This window comes from Sorex fumeus, unplaced genomic scaffold, assembly GCF_029834395.1.
Source record: "Sorex fumeus unplaced genomic scaffold, SorFum_2.1 ptg000014l, whole genome shotgun sequence".
Taxonomy (NCBI): Eukaryota; Metazoa; Chordata; class Mammalia; order Eulipotyphla; family Soricidae; genus Sorex; species Sorex fumeus.
Genome location: NW_026606071.1, coordinates 27,368,098 through 27,388,672, shown reverse-complemented (window position 1 = coordinate 27,388,672; position 20,575 = coordinate 27,368,098). Strand labels below are relative to the sequence as shown.

General features: G+C 37.2%; 1 protein-coding gene across 14 annotated transcripts in view; it reads right to left on the bottom strand.

Annotated features, from left to right (window-relative positions):
• Positions 1 to 862: 862 nt before the first annotated feature.
• Positions 863 to 20,575, bottom strand: part of MAP2 (microtubule associated protein 2) — a 176,245-nt gene continuing 156,532 nt past the window's right edge. For all 14 annotated transcript variants that reach the window (XM_056111854.1, XM_056111842.1, XM_056111846.1 and 11 more), the window contains 3 exons: positions 9,503 to 9,584; positions 5,138 to 5,250; positions 863 to 4,916 (listed from right to left, as the gene is read on the bottom strand). In XM_056111854.1, the coding sequence (XP_055967829.1) occupies positions 4,701 to 4,916; positions 5,138 to 5,250; positions 9,503 to 9,584 (411 nt within the window). In that variant the 3' untranslated portion in view covers positions 863 to 4,700. The remainder of the gene's footprint in view (positions 4,917 to 5,137; positions 5,251 to 9,502; positions 9,585 to 20,575) is intronic.

Sequence of the window (20,575 nt, the reverse complement as noted above, 5' to 3'; positions counted from 1 at the left end):
ACAGAGGAGTTTATCTTGCTGGTAAAAGAGCTTATTAAGTCAATTAGTAATCATCACAGCTGCTAACTGAAGGGCATATTTGTAATTCAGGGTTAACTCTGTCATGTGCCAAATTTTGATATCTCCTGGGTGGTTTGTTTTACCCCAGCTTCTGCCCAGATTGAGTGGCTATTGGCCAGAAGTCATCCTTAATTGCTTGCCTCTTGTGGGGAGGAGCTTGCCTTTCTGTTTTTTTTTTTTTCCATCACTGTCAGAGACAATGATGTTGGCACAAGTCCAAGCCTGCAAAGTTGGCTTCTCACCCTGGAGTATTAATCTGAAGTGTAGTTCTCAGTATTGGTACTATTCCGTGCCTGATCTACCTGCTCCCAAGGTTGTAGAAGCCTTAATACTGTCATGAAAGGGTTGGCAATGCTGAGACAGAACTAAGAGTTGGGAAGAAAAATTCCCGATGTCTTCTTCTGAAAGTCTGGACCCATCATTGGAAGCAGATTTTTAATGACAGTTTTTGATTGCCTGGATCCAGCCAAGCCTGAGGCAGATACTCTGGGTTAGTTATTTACTTGATCTAATGAATTTGCTTTCAGGCTAAAGTCAATTGGATTTGTGTCTCTGTCACTTGCATCAAATAGCATCCTGTTCATGGGGGTAGTGCAAAGGACCTAAAACAGATGGAATACAGCAAATGGCTGTAGTTTCTTTCACAGTTTATTTGGTTGGTTGGACAGAGTAACCCCAGATCTCTCTCATCTCTCTCTCTCTCTCTCTCTCTCTCTCACACACACACACACACACACACAGACACATACACACACACGTGTGTACCCACACCGTTCATCAGAGAAGAAATGATCTGAAACTATTCGGTGACAAGCAATTTTATTTTGCAAAACAATCACTATACAGCAACAAATACATTTGCAAATTCTGATTGAAAAACATGAACTAACTACAACCAGCCATTGAAGAAATGCCTTTCTATGGTAACAGGCTCTAGAATTATCAGAAGAAAGAAACCCCCCCACAGATTTGTAGTGGCATGTTGGAACCTTGGAATCCCAGCATACAGAGTATACTTTTTGTTGATTTTTTTTTCTTTTTGCTAAAGTTGAAGTAGATTTCTATGATTGACATTTCTGAGTTTAAAAATAAACTTTTTCCCCGCAGACATTTCGGAGTTTAAAAATAAACATTTTCCTGCAGAGGGACTTAGCCTCAACCCACACACCCAGGCCAAAAATCCTGGGTTTAAAAACAAAAACATAAACAAATCACATTAATACTGATTTTAGCATATCTATATCTGAAAGAATGCTGAAACCTAGCCTTTTATGCCATGAATTTGTCCTTTCTGTATTGGGTTGGATGGGGGAGCACTTGGACACTGTCTCATTAATTTTCTACCTTTTGGTCACATGAAAAATCGGAGCCAAAATACATAACTACAGCTTCTATCTGAATTCTACATTGAGATCAATTCTTTCTTAATACTGACATGGCTGTGAGATGGGCTGTTGATCCTGTTTCCTGCCATAAACCATGTAAGTGTGTGGAGAAGCTCATGAGCACACGAGTCTATGCTTCTACTTAGCAAAGTTCTCCCTTCCACCTTCTTCAGCCAAATCTAGTTATTATTACACAGGTGTCTTGCTTGTGGGTGGGACTGCAACCCATCACCTGCTGGAAGTCAGCAGGAGAATCCAGAGAGAGTTGGTTCTGAAGTGAACGAGGTCTTTGAAACTCATCAAAAACTCGGATCTTTCCTGCATCATTGTACAGTGCCCAATTTTTGGTTGCAGGAGACCCAGAGTGAAGGAGTTCCATGGAAAAAGTGGACCTTTCAACTCTTGTCAGTTCTGGATTGTTACGTTTCCTTAAACAGGTTCTCAAAGGCTAAAGCCAGAGAGAAACTGGCATTGATAGATCTAGAATTAAAACCAGAAAGCTTTAATTTCTAGATCAGCGTATGGATGCCCCCACAAAAGTGGTGTTCTAAAAGCTTAATTTGTGTCGTTAATCTTGAGAGTGAAAGTAAGATAGGTTTCACCCCTTATTCCCACAAGAAGACTCTAGCCTGTGGTTTTCTCTCTTTTACTGTACACTGTGAGTTTCTTTTGCTAATTTTTATAAGGAAATGCACTTCCATGTGAATTGAGAATTTTTACTTAATATAATTTACAGTGAGAATAAATCAACATTATAGTGCCACATAATAACTGGATGCCTTATAATTTTATTTTGGACATATTATAAGAAGCTTAATTTTAATATTTAATGTTTACTTAAGTTTTAAATGTTTTGTTCCAATTGAAAAAGAAACTTGTTTCAGTGCTTAACTATTCTGACCAGCTGTTCAGTTCTTTCTAGAGAACTTTAGTCAAGTTCTAACACACTCAAGCATGAAAGAATATACTATCAGTGTCCACATTTCTGTTCTTTCTTCTGTTCTCTAGTTCATTTCAAGGGAAACTAAAGAATAAAATTCCCACATTGCTCAAATCAAATCAAATCTCATATTAGGCAGAACTAGTAACATCCCAAAGACTTAATAGCTTCTAACATTTTTAACTTGTATAAAATAACTGAATTATAAAGAGTTTTGGACATATCTGCCTCTGCAAAACCTTCGTTGAGAAGAATGGTGTTAATTTGCTCTGAGAGGTGAAAATCACATTGGATGCAATATCCAGGGGTCAAAGAATGCCACCTAGGGCTATATTTTTGCATCTCTTAGTTTGTAGATGCTACTATCCTTCTTATCACCTCAGTCCATGATCATTTCCCCCTCCTTTTTATTTGATTTTGCTCAAAGAAATTAAAAATCTACGGGAGCTTATGCCTTCAACTATCCAGATCCAACCTACCAGTCCTGAGCAAGTAAAAGAACAGATAAAATACTGAAAGGAATCCACCCAGCCTGGTCACTCAATACCTAATGTCAGCCATCTGCTATCTCACTGCTTACTCATACAATTAAGATGAATGATTGGTGAGAGGAGTCAACTGATTTGTGATTCTAGACTGTGTCTAAAGTCAGAACAGTTTTATCTACTTATATTTAATGTTGGAATTCTGAAAAAAAAACTTTTGATATCTGCATCTCAATGTTTTGTAGCTATAGCTGCCCAAAATACTGCATCTCTGGGGTCAGGGCTAAAGCTTAAAGGTTGAAGCATATACTTTGCATAAGGAGTCCCCTGTTTAATCTCTGGCACTGTGATTCCCCAGCCACTGCTAAGGGATGATCCTCAAACATCAAGCAGAAAGTACCTCTCAGCACTGTCAGGTGGGACCCCTAAGCAACACAATCTTTTTTCTCCCCCTTTATGATCAAGAGATCTTTATTTTGGGTAAGAAAGAAAAAAAATCTCCCCTCAGAGAATAAACAGGTTTGACTTAAAAGAATAGAATAATAAGTCTCAAATTCTTACTAATTTCAACTTTAGCAAGTGAGAAAAAAACCAAAAAGAAATCCGAAGAAGTCTGTTTCATGAATGATTATAGAAATAAAACCCAGATCATTCTGTGATTCAAAAGAAGATAAGGCCATAATCTGAAACCAACAATCTGTAAACCCTTTATGTATAACTGGACCCACCCCCACAAACTCCATGTTGGTGAAAGCAAAGAAAAATAAATTTCTCTAGCATCAAGGGAGAGACTTGTATCTGGCACTAAAACAGGGTTACAGCTTTGAGTTGTTACAGAAAGCAACTTCATGCTAAAACTTTTTATCGTTTTCAATGTATTTTTTTAAATAGGGAAAGGACCCTGCTAACATCTACTTTCACATACCTAAAATTGCAACACCAAAGGGTGCAGGAGACACAGATACTGTGAATAAGGAAGTATAATATTCAAGTATATGAGGAAGTATCACAAATGGCCACAGAGAAATATATATATATTTATATCTATAATACTGTATCAAACAGATGGAAAGGGGGTATGAAACTGGTAGTGTGGACACAAATCTAGCTGATCAACTGACATTCTAATCAGACACGAGTCCATCCTAATGAAAGTGCTTCATTCCTAAGAGATGCACTTGTATACACCACTTCCTCAACCACAGCTCAAATGCTTCGGAACTATTTTTTAATTAGTTAAATAATTTATTGGACTGATTTATACTCTGCAATAATTATCCAGGTCCCAAATGTTAATAACTTAATTGAATCTTTCTTCCCATTTATACAAAATAACACTTTAAAAAAACTTATTTCTTACATGTTCTTCCCATCCTGCAATCAGACTCCTTGATTGAATTTAACCTGCTGTAAGTTACAACGGGTAACTTGTATCTTTTCACCCAGCAACAGAATAGTGAAATGAGCAGCTTGAATTTTATTTTTTTTAACAAGGCCTTTCAGAATGTAGTGGATAGCCTTCAGGCACATGAAAGGTAAAAATGCAAATTTTTTAAATAATAATATTCCATGCAAAACAGAGCAGAACAAAAGTAATTGTCCGATTGTACTCATGTAAAGCCAGTGTCTTCCTGTTGCAAATGGAAATCAAGTCAGTTTCTGCATATGCTAATCATTTTTTTTTTATAAAATTGTAACAATGACTACAGTTCGGGAATGAGATTATTTATTTTATGGTTTGTAAAGGATGGATATAACACCTGCTCAGAGCCCACTCCTGCCAAGAGCTCATGCCTAAATATTATTACATCAATGCTAAATGAGAAGTATTCACAAGCCCTGCTTAGCGAGTGCAGCAGTGACATCCTCAGCCAAAGTAGCGAGCTGAGGAGATTCGAGCAGGTTGATGCTTCCCGAGGAGGAGACGTTGCTGAGTCGTCGGGGGGACGCCACGCTGGATCTGCCGGGGGACTGTGTAATGATCTCAGCCCCGTGGTCTACACGGGCCTTAGCATGCTCTCGGAAGTTCAGCTTTTGGCTGTCAATCTGTTCAAGACAAGCATCAGTGCTCACAAACTCATGCATCTTAAATGGCCCCTGAGTGCTTTCTCTATATCCCAGAACTGGTACTAATGTCACTTCTACTCAATTCAGTCATCCCTACTTCCCACATGTTAAGGCCTTGACTGTGAGACCCATTTTGAAGAAGAGTGTTAAAAAGGATTTAAAACAAGACTACAGGATTGGCTTGTGACCTTGCTCCTTACCTTGACATTACCACCCCCAGGAACGTGGTGAGCATTGTCCAGTGAACCCACTTTAGCTTGGGCCTTCTCTTTGAAATCCAGTTTTACACTCTCAATTTTCACACGCCCACCACCTATGAGAGAAAAAAAAGGATTTTGAATGTGTCACTCAAATGAAATCTTATATTTGAGGTAACAATTTCCTCAAAACGATAAGAGTAAATAGATATTTATAAGCTACAAAGTTAATTAATCCTATCCTTCTGACCACAGCTGTAAAAAGAATATTTCAAAATTTGTAGTCTACATTATTTTCTTCACAGAATCCATAATAATAAAATCCTTTCTGTAATATTTTATGAACTATTATATATAACTTTCTCCTCTGACCAAAAGGAAATGCAAAAGCGTTTTTTTCTTCTCCATATAATGAAATAATACAATGAAAAAAATTCTATTGACTTCTTTCTAAAACTTGAAATATTCAGTCTATTATTCTAAGGGAACAAATTAAACTTAAATGAAACTCTTCTTTACTTTTCCTTATGGTAATACCAGTAGGTCACTTGTCCAAAATGCAATTAGGATAGAAATGGTGCATAAATGAGTAATGTATTCATTTGTAAGCTTTCAACATTGATAGCTTGACTGCTGAGACTGGAGTTAAGAGTTAGTTGGTTTGACTAGAATGCTTTAAGAACATCCATTCAAATCAAATCAGCAGATAGAGCGATAGGAAATATCTGGATATATCCTTAGTAGACTCTTGTACAAATGCACATGCCCATTATGACACTACCTGATGTAATACTAAGGCCTAGTTTTAACAATACCATTTTCTGAAATGCTAACTAGTTTGAAACTCAAGATCTGCTACAGATGAGATTATCAGTTGACACCTTTAGTTTGGTCTGCCGATTTCTGCATGTCTTCCCCCTGTTTAAAGGCATGGAGAGATTTACACTGAGGTGCTTTTTTTTGGTTGTTGTTGTTGTTTTTGGGTTTTTTTTGTTGTTGTTTTCCAGTCCTTGAGCACTTCTGAATGCCTTCCACAAGGCCAGTGGAAAATGATGTGTGACTTTTTAATCATCACTGCATCTCTTGGGATTTTGATTTAATAAAATGACTTGAGGAATTCTATGGAAATAAGGAAAATACTCCACCCCCCAATTTTGGTCTGCTGCTGCTTCATGTGCCTCTGAGTTTCAAAGAGAAAGATCTGCTAAGATTTCACAGATCTGTTAAACTCTACGGCATTTTGCTCATGTATTACTTAGATATTTATTATTAATGCCCAGCAACTGATGCAGGAGTCTCTTAAAGTTATATGGTGTGATCAGATCATGTTTTGAAGAAATATTCATTCTTTTTATGAGAGTTTAGCATATCATGATGTTATTTCACTCATTCTTGGAGAAAATACGTAGTTGCTATTTCCTTAAAATAGCATCAGTCAAGAAAGTGGTATTCTACCAACATTTACCAAACCACATGGGCATCACACACTGGTTGTGATGGTAATGGTACGATTCATATATACGTATTTTGATTTAGAGCTGGAGTTGGGAATATCTGACCTGCAGCTTTCTCACTGACTGCTGAGGCTCTGTATGCCTATACTTTATTGCCCACAAATTATTTTATAAAATGGTCCTTGGAAAAAAAAATGAAAAGGTTTCCCACCTGTGGTTTAGAGCCTTTCGCATACTGAGTTCTCAACAAGATGAAATGTACTCCTTTGGGATCTTAATTTTGCACTGTTTTTATAGCTTCTAATTTGATTAAAAACTCCCTTCTCAAGCTTTGCCCCCTGCCTGTTAACTATATAACCCTTTAAACTTTGGTTAAACTGTTAAATTCTGAAAGAGAAGAAAAAAATAATGCAATATACGCCTTAAATAATATATATTCACAACAGGGATCTTAAGAAGTGCACTTCTGTTGAGGTCCTACTAGAAAATTCTATGTAACCATTAGAGAAACCCTTTGGAAATCAGAGATCAAAATGATATATTCTGAAAAATTTTGGATCCACCAGGAATAGTAATTGTGAAAGACTAAAAATCTTTTTTGGAGAGGAGACATGGCCAACAGTATTTATGGCTATAATTTTTTGGGGGTTGGGGAGAATTCCCCACTAGTGCTCAGGGTCCAGGGGACACTCCAAGCAATAATTGACCTTGCTCCATGGCCTCAAGGTTTGGTGCAGTGATGCTATGGGCCACTAGGGTTAAATCCCATGGTGGCTGGATGTTCCAAGGACTGAACAAGAGGCCTTTGGAATGTAAAGCATCCTCACCTTTGAACTATCTCCAACACCAGAAAGACGATAATCTTTATTAAGATTCATTTGTCCTGAACTAGGGTTGGTCAGATCAGATATTTCCATTAGTGTCCCCAAGTATTAACTCATTTTTATATTTTCTCCCTAAATATTTCACATTTCAGAGTAACTTTGGAAAATGATTGCTGTTGTCAAGGGCTATTGCGCTAACACATATTCATAATTTAGTCATTTGATTCAACTGCATAGAAGTCAGATTTTGAAATAAGTGCAAGTCTACATCCTTGTTATTCAGACCATAAGTGAATTTGACTAAAGATATACTTAAAAATATTGTCTGGAATTAAAAGATATAAGACTGAAGAAATAGTTCGGGGGTTTATAAGCTTGTCTTGGATATAAATGACACTGATTCCTTTCCCAGAACCACATATGGTCTCCTGAACACCACCTGAACACCAACAGGAATTCCCCGTGTACAGAGTCAGAGTAAGCCCTGAGCACTGCCAGGTGTGGTGCCAACCCCCCGAAAAATACAGAATATATATTTGTTTTTATATTCTGGAAGAAAACAGGTACTGTGGTCAAATATTTCAGTTATGCTGCTAACAATATAGTGAACTTTATGTAGTATTCAATTTCGATAGTGGAATTAAGACAACATGCAATATAAGAACACATTTCTGCTGTCTCATGAATAACGGAGAGGCAAATTCCAGTGAAAAGTTCTGAAACTAGTAATATATACCCATTATATGGTTTCAAACTTCTGAACTTCCTGTTTGAATATCTGTTTCCTGTATGAATATCCTTTGCCAAAGTGAAGGTTAATTTCCAGTTGTTTTCAAGGTACTTGCCAATTATGAAACTTATCCGATCTAGCTTTCTCAACTAATAAATTCTTCTTAAAAACCTTATGATCTAAAATCTTACTGGATTCAAAAACTGTCTTATTCATTCTTCTGATAATATTTGCGTTCATGAGTAACAGGGATAATCTCTTACCTGACTTAATCAAGACGCCAAGACTAGATTGTTAAAATCAATTGCTTCATCTGTGTTTCTATACTTCAGTGGTATAAAAAATTATGTCAAGATATTCTCAAGAAAAAGTGAAATTTTATATTTACTTGAATATACTAAAATATAAAATATGAATGCAAATATATGTAACATGTGATACTGAAAATAAAACCCAAAACATGCAGGATTCAAACTTTAAAGAGATGAAAGCCCTGAAAATACAAATATAAATTCTACTTTGGAATACTAATCTGTGTGGTATTCTAGGAAAACACAAATCTTTTATGGTCAAATAAACTGGGGAAGCATTACATTCTGTTGACGATTTGTAGAGCTTATTAACATACTAAAGAATATGGAAAATTCATCAAACTTCTTCAGCTTGGCTTAAGTACATTCCTATTTACACATAATGTAGAAAACCCAGCTCATGAAAAAAAATCACTGAAAATATAGCTTTTGTACCACATTGACTATATATGAACACCAAATGCTGTTCTTAACATGTTTATATGTCACAGTCTTTTAGTATTTTTAGTACATGGTGATAAATCCCTCTTAATATCGTTTGAAATTTTAACTGATTGCATGGTATGTGGCCACTCTCTGGTAACTGGGCTCATCTGTCCAGAGTATGATGCCTAAGTTCCAGAGTATGATGCCTAAGTTTCTAACCTAAGTTTGTATAATACTCTCCACTGTCCTTCCGTTGTTCATCAATTTGTGCGAGTGGACCCAGTAACGTCTCCATTGTGAGACTTATTGTTGCTGTGCTTGGCATATCGAATATGTCATGGGTAACTTGCTAGTCTTTGCTGTGTTGGTAAGATACTTTCAGTAGCTTGCCAGGCTCTCCAAGAGGGGCGGAGGAATTGAACTCGGGTCAGCCAGGTTGGCCACGTGCAAGGCAAATATCCTACCGGCTGTTCTATCGCTACAGCCCTTGTATGATATAAGTATGAAATATGTATAATACAAGCATGAAATATGAGAATTTTGAAATATCCTTCAACAATCGCTTGCTAGTTTCTAAAATCCAATATATTATTTTTTAAAACTATGAAAAATCATTTCTCTACCTGGCCTGTGGCGAATATTCTTCAAAGAACCACATTTGGAAGTCACATGGCTTAGATCTATCTTCTTGGTAACAATCTGTACCTGTGGGAACCATATGAAATATGGTTAAAATAGCTTAGACATGGATAAAATTCCCCAAACACATATAAAATCTAGAAACATATATACATTTAAAACACCACAATGTAGCTAGAACCTACATTGAAGTACATACATTCACACAGGGAAACATAATCGCTCATATGTTTTCCCACATATTTGGAATGAAAAAAGCACCCAGTGAAAGATAATCCTAGAACAAAAAGTTTTTATTAGTAGAAAAAAATCAGCCACAAGAGATAGAAAAGCCTGCATTAATAAGGCAAGAGAATTGAAGCATACCATGTTAAATCCTGTCACAAGCAAAGAGCAAGATAAAGAAATAAATATTCTTTAACCAGTTTTATGTAAAATAATTTAAATTGTTCATAGAGAAAAGACTAACATTGCCTTAAGATAAAGTGTTAAATACATGTTCCTAAAATATTATTGCCATCTCCTAACTGAAAAGAATTTCTCCAGCAATCCAAACCATAAAATGTCAATGTTCACCTATTTTTTTCTTTATTCAAATTATGTCCTCTCCCAGTATCTGAAATATTGCTTCTCCAAGTAAGGTTCATTGTCCACTTGTATCATAAGTACATGGGAACAAAGGAATTACTGAGATATTGTGCAAACGCCTGCATATTTGCAAGGTTCATGTATGAGCAAGTCATTGTTCATTGTAGAAAAATTTAAGACTTTTGTTTTGGAAGTTGGAATCTCCCCAAATTAAGAACTTTAGTTATCTTTTCCCACTTAGGTTTTTTGATGATATGATCTGAAGCTGAGGTTTGTTAGACTACCTTCTGATACCCTCATGTTATTTATCAGGACTAAGACTGTGTCTGTGAGAATATATATGGTATGTCTTACTTCTGATGGTGCTTCGGGACCATATGTGATGCCAGAAATTGAACCTAGGTTAGCTGCATGCAGGGCAAGAGCCTTAATTCCTGTAGTACCTCTTCAGCCCAACCATGTTTGTATGAACACTAACTCTTAAGTTTCCTCTATAACCCTTGATGTAACCCTGAAAAAATTAAATGAACTTCCCACAAGCAGAATATTTTCAAGCTTGTTGGAGCTACTTTTATTTTATTTTATTGGTTTGGGGGCCACACCCGGCAGTACTCAGTGGTTACTCCAGATTCTGCACGGAGGAATTACCACTCGTGATGCTCAGGGGACCAATATGTGATGCTGGGTATTGAACCTGGCTAGGCAGTGTGCAAGGCAAGCACCTCATTTGCTGTCCTATCTCTTGAGTTCCAGGGTGGAGCTACTTTTAGCATTAGATGACAGCTGCTGGCAGAAGGGAGTAGCTGTCATCTCCTTTCATTGCCCAGTAGAAGAGCAAGGAGTCAAGAGTCATTAGATGATTATTCTGCATTTGATTCTCTGTAAATTACTTGGTCTACAGATAACTGAAACCTACAGCTGGGTCAGAGGTCCTACAGAACGGAGAGCATAGTTCACAGTTTTAATCATTCAGAATTTATGAAGAACCATGCTTACTTGAGTTTGAGGTTGTCTCAACTCTGCATCAGCTACTAAAAAACATGGATTTAATTTGTTTCTTATTCTCAGAGGGTATTACTTCCACTCAATAGAAAAGACAGGAAAAATCTCATCAAGACAAAATGTATCCTGGGACTGGAAACCTTTTCCTTTGAATTATAGATGATCTTTGCTTCACCAGTTTTGTATTATTCCAGCTGATATCCTAATGCTCATGAATAATGAACTACTTTGGATGCTTTCAAGTGTATCAGTCTTTGCCTCAAATATAATTAAAATGGAGCTAGGAACATGCGTGCTCAGACAGTTTTGTCAGCACTGTCAAGACCTCATAAGAAAATACCTGGAAGCCAAAGACCCATAAACAGTGCATCTCTGAAAGAAAGGTGGGTTTGCCATACCCTACAGATCATGGGACATCCGATTGAAATTTCCTCCCTCTACTGCCTCCCTCTACTGTAAACAAGAAATTCAATGATCACTGCATAAGAAAAGACGGTAAGCCTTTCACCAAAACTGCAGAGCTGACAAGTCCCCAAACCTGGGGTAGAGGTGGAGTAGCAAGAAGCAGGCAAGTGTGCTGGCAGAGAGGCAGAGGAGACACACAGTCTGCAGGGGGCTCCACACAGTCAGAACGGTTTCTACTTACATTTCCGCCCCCAGCAGAATGTTTGATGTTATCCTTGGAACCACATCTTGACTGAACCTTGCTAAAATCGATCTTCTTGTTTAAAATCCTAACCTAAAAGGAATTGGAGGTAACTTCACTGCATTTTGTTCATGTAGTACGTAGGTTAAAGGAAACCAGAATGGGGAGTACCCAAAAGCTTCCAGACTCTTTTGCATACTCATTTAAGAGGAAAACCTAACACTGGAATCGAGGAGCAGATGTACCATATAAAATAGCAGCCCTTATTCCCCTGCACTCCCAAGGGCCAAATGAATACCAGGTAACCCAGTTGTAGGCAATTAGAGGGACAATTAGAGGGAGAGAAAAACTTGAACTGTGATTAGCAGGAGGCTTTTCTAGTATGGGTAATACTGGGTTTAGGTCTAACTCTATAAATCTCTAAGAGAGGTCGTTGGAATTCTGTGGGATATGCCTGTGGCCCACCTGCCATAACCTCATCTGTAGAATCAGCCACCACAAAGAGAAATTACCTTCTACACCTGACCTCTTGGCCAACACTTCCCAGGTATGGCTTATAATGGGACTAGCTGAATGTTAGAGGCTCTCATTCATCCATGGTTTAGCTGGTCAGGTACTAGGTACTAGGTCAGGTAGAAGCTGTTCAGGCCTTAGTTGGGCCCAGAGTATTTGAGGCTGGGTGCTATATTTCTATTTCCAGGAAATTTAATATTAATCTTCAAGACAACAGCAGGTCCATTCCTATGTTACTCTACTATAGTGCAATAAATAAAGCAGTAACTCTTAATGATGTTCTTCATGTGTCCTTTGAATTTTGCATAATTTGAAGGGTTGATAAGAGGGTCAACATAGAAAGAGAGGTTTATTTTATTATTTAACTTTACTTTGGCTTTTACTATTTCTTTCCCCACTCCGTGCCCAAAATCTAGAGACAAATTGTGTTCTCAATATTGTAGGGGACAATTTATTCCCTTAAATATTTTAAAAAGAAAAACAAATCTATCCAAGTTATACAATCCTAGATATCCAATAGTGTTATCACAATGCTTGTTATTTGTTAAAAAAGCAAAAAATAGAGAAGACATAGGATCCTATTTTTAACTAGATACAATTTAAATCACTATTTTAACAAGATAGCTTGTCCCCAACAGGAAAACATCATTGGCATGTCTCATTGGTAGCCTAAGGGAAGTGACTCTTGTCAAAATCTGAATTCAGAAGTCAATGACAACTGAGTCACTCTTTTTGGCAAAATAAAAATTCCAATTTGGAAAAGAAGAGAAATCAAAGACTCTACATAACAATAATCATAGTTGCACTGTGTCACAGAAAGTATAGATACAGAGAAGGGTTCAATAAGAACCATTACATATCAAGTTTCATAATTTGTAAGAGCAAATCATTTCTATCTATAATTCCTAGCAATAGCAGTTTAAATTGTTCTCCACAAGGATATCATTATTTTTACAGTTAAATAAATACTGTCACTTTTTTTACTTCTTGAGAGTTAAACTAAGGCTCATGTTTTAGTTACAATTTTTTTTAAGATTTTATTATTGAATCACTGTGAGATAGATCTTTACATCTGTTAGATAGATCTGTTAATAATTTGGTTTCAGTCATACAGTGTTCCAACACCCATTCCTCCATCAGTGTAAATTTCTCAGCACCAGTGTCCCCAATTTCCCTCCCATCACCTCCCCCCATTCCCAACCTGCCTCTATGGCAAACATTTTTCTTCTCTCTTTTTCATGTTCTCTCTCTCTCTCTCTCTCTCTCTCTCTCTCTCTCTCTCTCTCTTTCTCTCTTTCTTACACATTTTAATTTAGATAGCATTAGAGCACCAATCAAGTGACTCATTACCAAGTGATCAAAAGCCAAATGTTAAATCTGATTCATCTGTGGCAGAAATGGAAATTCCAAATTCAGTTTGCATGAATCTGGTGTTAACATTTAATCAACTGGCAATTTCTCTTGATTTACAAAACAAATGATTCAAACCCCAAGGGGTAGTCCACATTACCAGCGTTATTTAGATCTTTTAAGTATTAAAATCCTGAAACTGACAAGTAAACTTACTTTGATTTTCATTAGACATTCTAGAGAGTCACAGATTCTTTTAAGGGGGCGTGGTGGGTGCCTGGTATCAAACCCAGGACTTCACACATGCAAATCAAGTGTGTTATGTCTGAGCTACCACCTGGCTCCAGTCAGGCTCCAAATGTTAACCACTAGCCTGTGCTTCTTAATTTATCAAGTTATCTCAACGCATATCATATATAATATGAAGCAGACTTTTCAGATATACTGATGACATGTTCTTTACGTATTTCCAGCACTAAATAGTCTATTGCGTTTGTCTAAAATAAAGTATGGCATTAAATCACTTTGGGCATAGCTGATTAATGTTCAGATTGATATTCAGTTAGACTCTTGTTGAAACTTGACAATATTTGCAGTTGAGAGCCATCATACTCTGGCTCTTTTTTGTGGTTTAGTTAAATTACAAAGCATTTTGCACTGAAGGTCTCTAGGGTAATATAGATATAATTAACGCCTTAATTTTAATTCTACAAATACCAAAAGTTCACAGAAACCATTCCATAAATAGAAAGATGGCTGCCACAAAGAATGAGCCTTTACTTTGAATTTGTTTTCTATTCAAAGAATTCAGTTCTTTGTCTTTGTACGCTATGAATGGACCTAAATAAAAATGAAGTTAGGGGCTGGAGTTATAATACAACAGGTAAGGCACTTGCCTTTCATGCAGCAAACCCAGATGGTCCCCAGAATACTACCAGAATTAATTCCTGAGCACAGAGACAGGAGTAACCCCTAAGCATCAGCAGGTGTGTCCACCAAAAAAAAAAAAAAAAGGAAATACAATAATACAAAAATGACTTTCACTGGAAAGGAATTTTCATTATACTTTGTTTTTCTAAAAAGTTAATGAAAAGAAAAAAATATTTTAATATCTTAGGGACAACCTAGAAAAATAAACTTTGATTTGACATATACATTATTTTTTTCTGTGTCCATGATACATAGTAAAAATACGTGAAGACATTACTTACTATCATATCTTAAATGCATTTCAATCTTTGATACCCCAACTTTTATTTGCAGACAGAATTAATAAAAATTGTAACAATTTGAAAGAGTGAAACAAGTTTTTCTTTCTGCATACTTGATATAGGTGAGATGCATTATATCAACATATGGGTCATTTTTCACAAGCTCTGCATATTCTTAATACTGCCAATCTCCCTCGTTCTTACTAAATGCATCCAAAAAATTTAGTCAGACAATGGAATTCTTAGCAACTTTGAGTTTTCAGGCCATACCCACCAGTGCTCAGAGCTTGCTCTTGGCTCTGTGCTTGGTATCACTAACAGTGGAGCAGGAGCTACTCTATGGGCTGCCAGGAATAAGGTTAGCTGCATGCAAGGCAAGCATCTTGCCCACTGTACTGTCTCTCTGGCTCCAGCAACTCTGATTTTTGAGACTTCTGTTGTCCTCTTAATACTTAGTACTATACATTTTGGGCTGGAGCAATAGCACAGCGGGTAGGGTGTTTGCCTTGCACGCAGCCAACATGGCCGACCCGAGTTTGATTCCTCCGCCCCTCTCGGAGAGCCCGGCAAGCTACCAAGAGGATCTCACCCACACGACAGAGCCTGGCAAGCTACCCATGATGTATTCGATATGCCAAACACAGTAACAACAAAGTCTCCAATGGAGACGCTACTGGGCCCGCTCGAGCAAATCGATGAACAACGGGAGGACAGGACAGTGACTATACATTTTATACTTTATATTCTGTACAATCAAATGGACCTTTTAAAAATAAAAGTTCATTCCAAGATTTTCTTTTTGTAATTATCTCCTCTAGAATGTCCCCATTCCAATTTGTTCTCATTTCCTTGATTATGAATGGCAAAGAGACTCTACAGGTCTTAACATCTGCAAACCCAAAATAATGCTTCATTCTTTTTAATAGGTATTACTAAATCCTGTCTCTAAAACTTTTTATTCATGGTCACGGTCACAGTCCTCCCGTTGTTCATCAATTTGCTCGAGCGGGCCCAGCAGCGTCTTCATCGTGAGACTTGTTGTTACTGTGGTTGGCATATTGAATGGGTAGCTTGCCAGGCTTTGCCGTGTGGGCAAGATATCTCGGTAGCTTGCTATTACTCTTCAAAAAAATACTTAAATTGTAGTTATAAATGTTTGTTCCATACAGTGAAGATCACTGATGAAGCTTTCGTTTTGAAAGTATGTTGACTTTATAGCCAAAAACAAAAACAAAGACAAACCCAATAGCTTATTAACATAATGTATTTTGGAGAACAGTCTTTGTTCAGACAAGGTTAAAAAATAGTATTAAAAAATTCTTGGGATAGTTTTTAATGATTTTTATTTGACATATGTTTACTATCTCAAGATACAGAAAATATGGCTTGGAAAGAACTCAAATCTACAGAAAAATATTAGGAAAGGACAAGAACAGTAGAACCTTCTATTCTGCCTAGATTTTAGAGTAATAGTTTCCATTTTGTTCAGTTAATACAGCAGTATAAGTATTTGATGAAAGAATAAGGATGTGAGTGAGACAAAAATCAAAATAAACTTTGGTCCAGCTCTTCTGGGAAATAAGATAAATTTTTAAAAAAATCTACAGTAATAAGCCTTTTTAGAACTTTTTGTGCACTTTTAGACCTTCTTGACAGTGATCACCATATTTTGCATGAGAAAAAAATTCTCTCATTATGAGAGAGAACAAAAAGGAATGCCCTGCCTGCACAGAGGCAGGGTGGGATGGAGGGATGGGGGGTAGGAGGGATACTGAGACCCATGGTGGTGGAAAATGGGCACTGGTGGAGGGATGGGTATTTGATCATTGTATAACTGAAATTTGTAAGTCTAAAACTGTACCTCATGGTGTTCACTAATAAAAATAAAAAAAAAATTCTCTCATTATAACTCACTAAATTAGTATGTGAAAAACCTTTATATTTTTGATGTGTGATAATGTTGGCACTGGAGTAAAATTATCACTTTCATATTTGCAACAAAAGTTAAAGCAAACAAGGAAAGACTGAGATTTATAATACTGCATGCTCAGTTGACAAAAGATTACTCATTACATACAAAGTTATGCAATCTAGACCAAGTAGCTGACTAAGCAGTAGAGTACATGCCTCACCTGTGAACTCAGTCCCAACACTGCAAAAAATGTACAGACACAATCTCATTGTAGAGTTCAGCAAATGAAAAGATGTTAGCAGTCATAACATGTCCAAGATGTGGACAATGTGAGAACTTTAGTTTCTCACTGTGAAAATGTGAAGGCTGAGAAGGAGGTGAGAATTCTAACCCCTAATATTCCTTCGTTCAATTAATTCATATTGCACTAAGAGACAGAAATTAGATTTCATATTTCTGGAAACAAAGAGATACTTCATAGGTTTTATTCGAATCACTGTAGCACTGTTCTCCCATTGTTCATCGATTTGCTTGAGCAGGCCCTGTAAGGTCTCCATTGTGAGACTTCTTGTTACTGTTTTTGGCATATAGAATATGTCATGGGTAGCTTTCCAGGCTTTGCCATGCAGGCGAGATACTCTCGGTAGTTTGCTGGGTTCTCTGACAGGGGCGGAAAAATCAAACTCGGGTCGGCTGTGTCAGTCATGTGCCAGGCAAATGCCCTATCTATCCACTGTGCTATCGCTCCAGCCCATTCTAATCAATTTACACAAATAATTTTTAAAAAAGATGCTAGGGCAACACTGACTTGGAAAGTAATTGGCTGACAAAGATTTACACAATTTCTTAATTAAAAGTGGACTTCCCTTTCCTTGAATAGGACTGACTTGCTTAACGATTCCCCCATCCTTAGCCCAACTGGCCTAGGAGATGGTTGACTACTCCATGAGTGAAGAAGAAAAATAAGCACAGGGAGATCAGCCAAATCTACTGATACAGCCTTGTAGAGTTCACAATTTAACTATCCACTCTTATCCATCAACCTGTAAATGAAAACAAACTTATGGAATCACCTTATAAGTCATTTTCAACAATCTCCAGGGTATAAAAACTATGCTTTGTATCCTTTTATTCTTTTGAGGGGGGGGGCGGCACACCCAGCAGTGCTCAGGGGTTACTCCTGGTTCAGTGCTCAGGGATCATTCCTGGAAATTCTTGGGGGACAATTTGGAATGCTAGGGATGGAACTGAATCTGCTGTTTGCAAGGCAAATGTCCTACCCACTATACAATCACTCCACCCGGTGCTTAGTATTCTGATCCTCATAGTCTGATTGGGAAAAGAAAACTTCCTTCCCAAATTGGAAGAAATCCTCCATAAAAAAAAAGTATCTACTCCCAGCCTCCAATACATGGATACAAAAGATTAAAAAGCACCATTTATTAAGCCTTCATTTTTAATGTCTGGTCACTATCACTGTCCTCCCGTTGTTCATTGATTTGCTCGAGCGGGCCCATTAACATCTCCATTGGAGATTTTGTTGTTACTGTATTTGGCATATCGAATACATCACGGGTGACTTGCCAGGCTCTGCCGTGCGGGCGAGATTGAAGCAGTTACTGCATTAAATTTCAAATTAATAGAATTTTACTCCTAGTCTTACTTATGCCTTGAGCTAAATTACCCAAACTTACTATCAGTAAGTGAGTGAATCCAGAATGACAAAATGTTCTTTTGTCAAGTGAAAGTAGTTTTTAGCTGAAAACACTGACTTTTTTGCTTTCTGTAAACCCCTTGTATCTTTTGCTGGCTTAATAATTTCATTATTCATTGCTTCGGCTTTTTGAACTGAAACTCTGTGCTGAGCTGTCAATAGAAAACTAGAATATAACAGAAGAGATGACAGCTATAAGCACAAAACACACACATACACATATACACAATACATGTCCCAATATGTATAAGGTAAGGTAAAAGGTAAAGGCCCTCCCGTTGTTCATCGATTTGCTCGAGCGGGCCCAGTAATGTCTCCATTGGAGACTTTGTTGTTACTGTGTCTGGCATATCGAATACGTCACGGGGAGCTTGCCAGGCTCTGCCGTGCGGGCGAGATACTCTCGGTAGCTTGCTGGGCTCTCCGAGAGGGGCGGAGGAATTGAACTCGGGTCAGCCATGTTGGCTGCGTGCAAGGCAGACGCTCTACCCGCTGTGCTATCGCTCCAGCCCCATATGTATAAACCCTCCCAATATGGATAGTTAAATTCCCCAAACAGCTGTATCTTTCCTTACACTACTTTTCTTCTAATTCTTATGAGAGGACAAATTGAAAAAAAAAAAACAGTAGTAAAGCTAAAATTTTTGTGTACATTTTAACCACTCATATTTTATGACAAGAGAGTCTGTGTAATGGTAGTAAAGTTATATATACATGTACATAATTATATATATAATTAAAGTCATATATACAAACATATGTAGCCTGGCAAGCTACCCGGGGTGTATTCGATATGCCAAAAACAGTAACAATAACGGGCTTCATTCCCCTGACCCTAAAAGAGCCTCCAATATGGCACCATTGGGAAAGACCAGTAAGGAGAGGCTGCTAAAAATCTCAGGGCTGGGACAAATGAGACGTTACTGCTTGAGTAAATCTATGAACAACGGGATGACAGTGATACAGTGATACTTAATATATATACTTATTTATATATTTTAAAATAGAATAAATAGAATCCCTAAATACCCCTAAATACCACTGGGGTAGCCCTGGGTGGAGCCTAGCAAGGCAGGTTCCAAGCAGCATAAAACCCTCAGACTCTAGCACTGAACCGATGTCCCTGTTGATCTATACAACCCTACCCCAAATGCTTGGGAATCTGACTCCCCCACAAGAACAATGTGACTATATTTATCAATACGTATAGACAAACTATCTCTAACAAGAAGCTTTTCCTACAGAAAGCATGGCTATTTCCCTATTTTCTTCAAAGATCCTGAGTTGGCCACTGTCCTAGGTAAACAATTTTACAACCAAGAGCAACATTCCCGTGGCCCTAATTTTGCCTATTAGTGTACATTTCTAGACTCTTGATTATACAGCAAAGGGATTTAATATATCATGTTGATGCTTGATTTCTAAGGAGCTTTAATATGTTTTTCCTAAGGAATTTTATAAATTAGAAACAATCCTGATAAAGCAACAGTTTAACACAACAGATTAAGAACACCTCTTTATGACCTATATTAGAGCTTTTATATCAAAAAGAGGATTTTTAAGGGATAGTGTTAAAATGCTCTGATATATTTTTCCTCAGACTGTTCAACTGCAATGCATATCAATTTTCCAAGTCATTTTCCCCTCAGTTGTAATGAACTGATACCATCTATCACAAAATAGATGCAAATCTCTTCCTCTCATCTGCTTCTTATTTTGGTGAGGAAATATCTCCAGATTCTCCAACAAAAAACACTTCATAATTCAACTATTAGGGATTTATTCCAAGTCACATGAGTGCAGACTGATAATTATTTCTGCAGCAGGTTGATACTTGTCTTATGAAAGAAGAGTTTTTTTTTAATCAATGTCATTGTAATTTTGAGACTATCTCTGTTCTTTGTGTAATTTTCATGTCCTGTATAAAGCTCTACTAGCCTTTAATTACCACAATCTCTGGGGCATAGTGATATTTAGTTCAACACAGCCATCTTTGTATAAATTTTGTGAATTTTCAGGTATAGCCAATTAAAATTAGAAGTGTTCACAAATAGATATAATACAGAAGCAGAAAGACAGCATAATTGTCTTCATATTTTTCAGATTAGTTTAAATAATGAC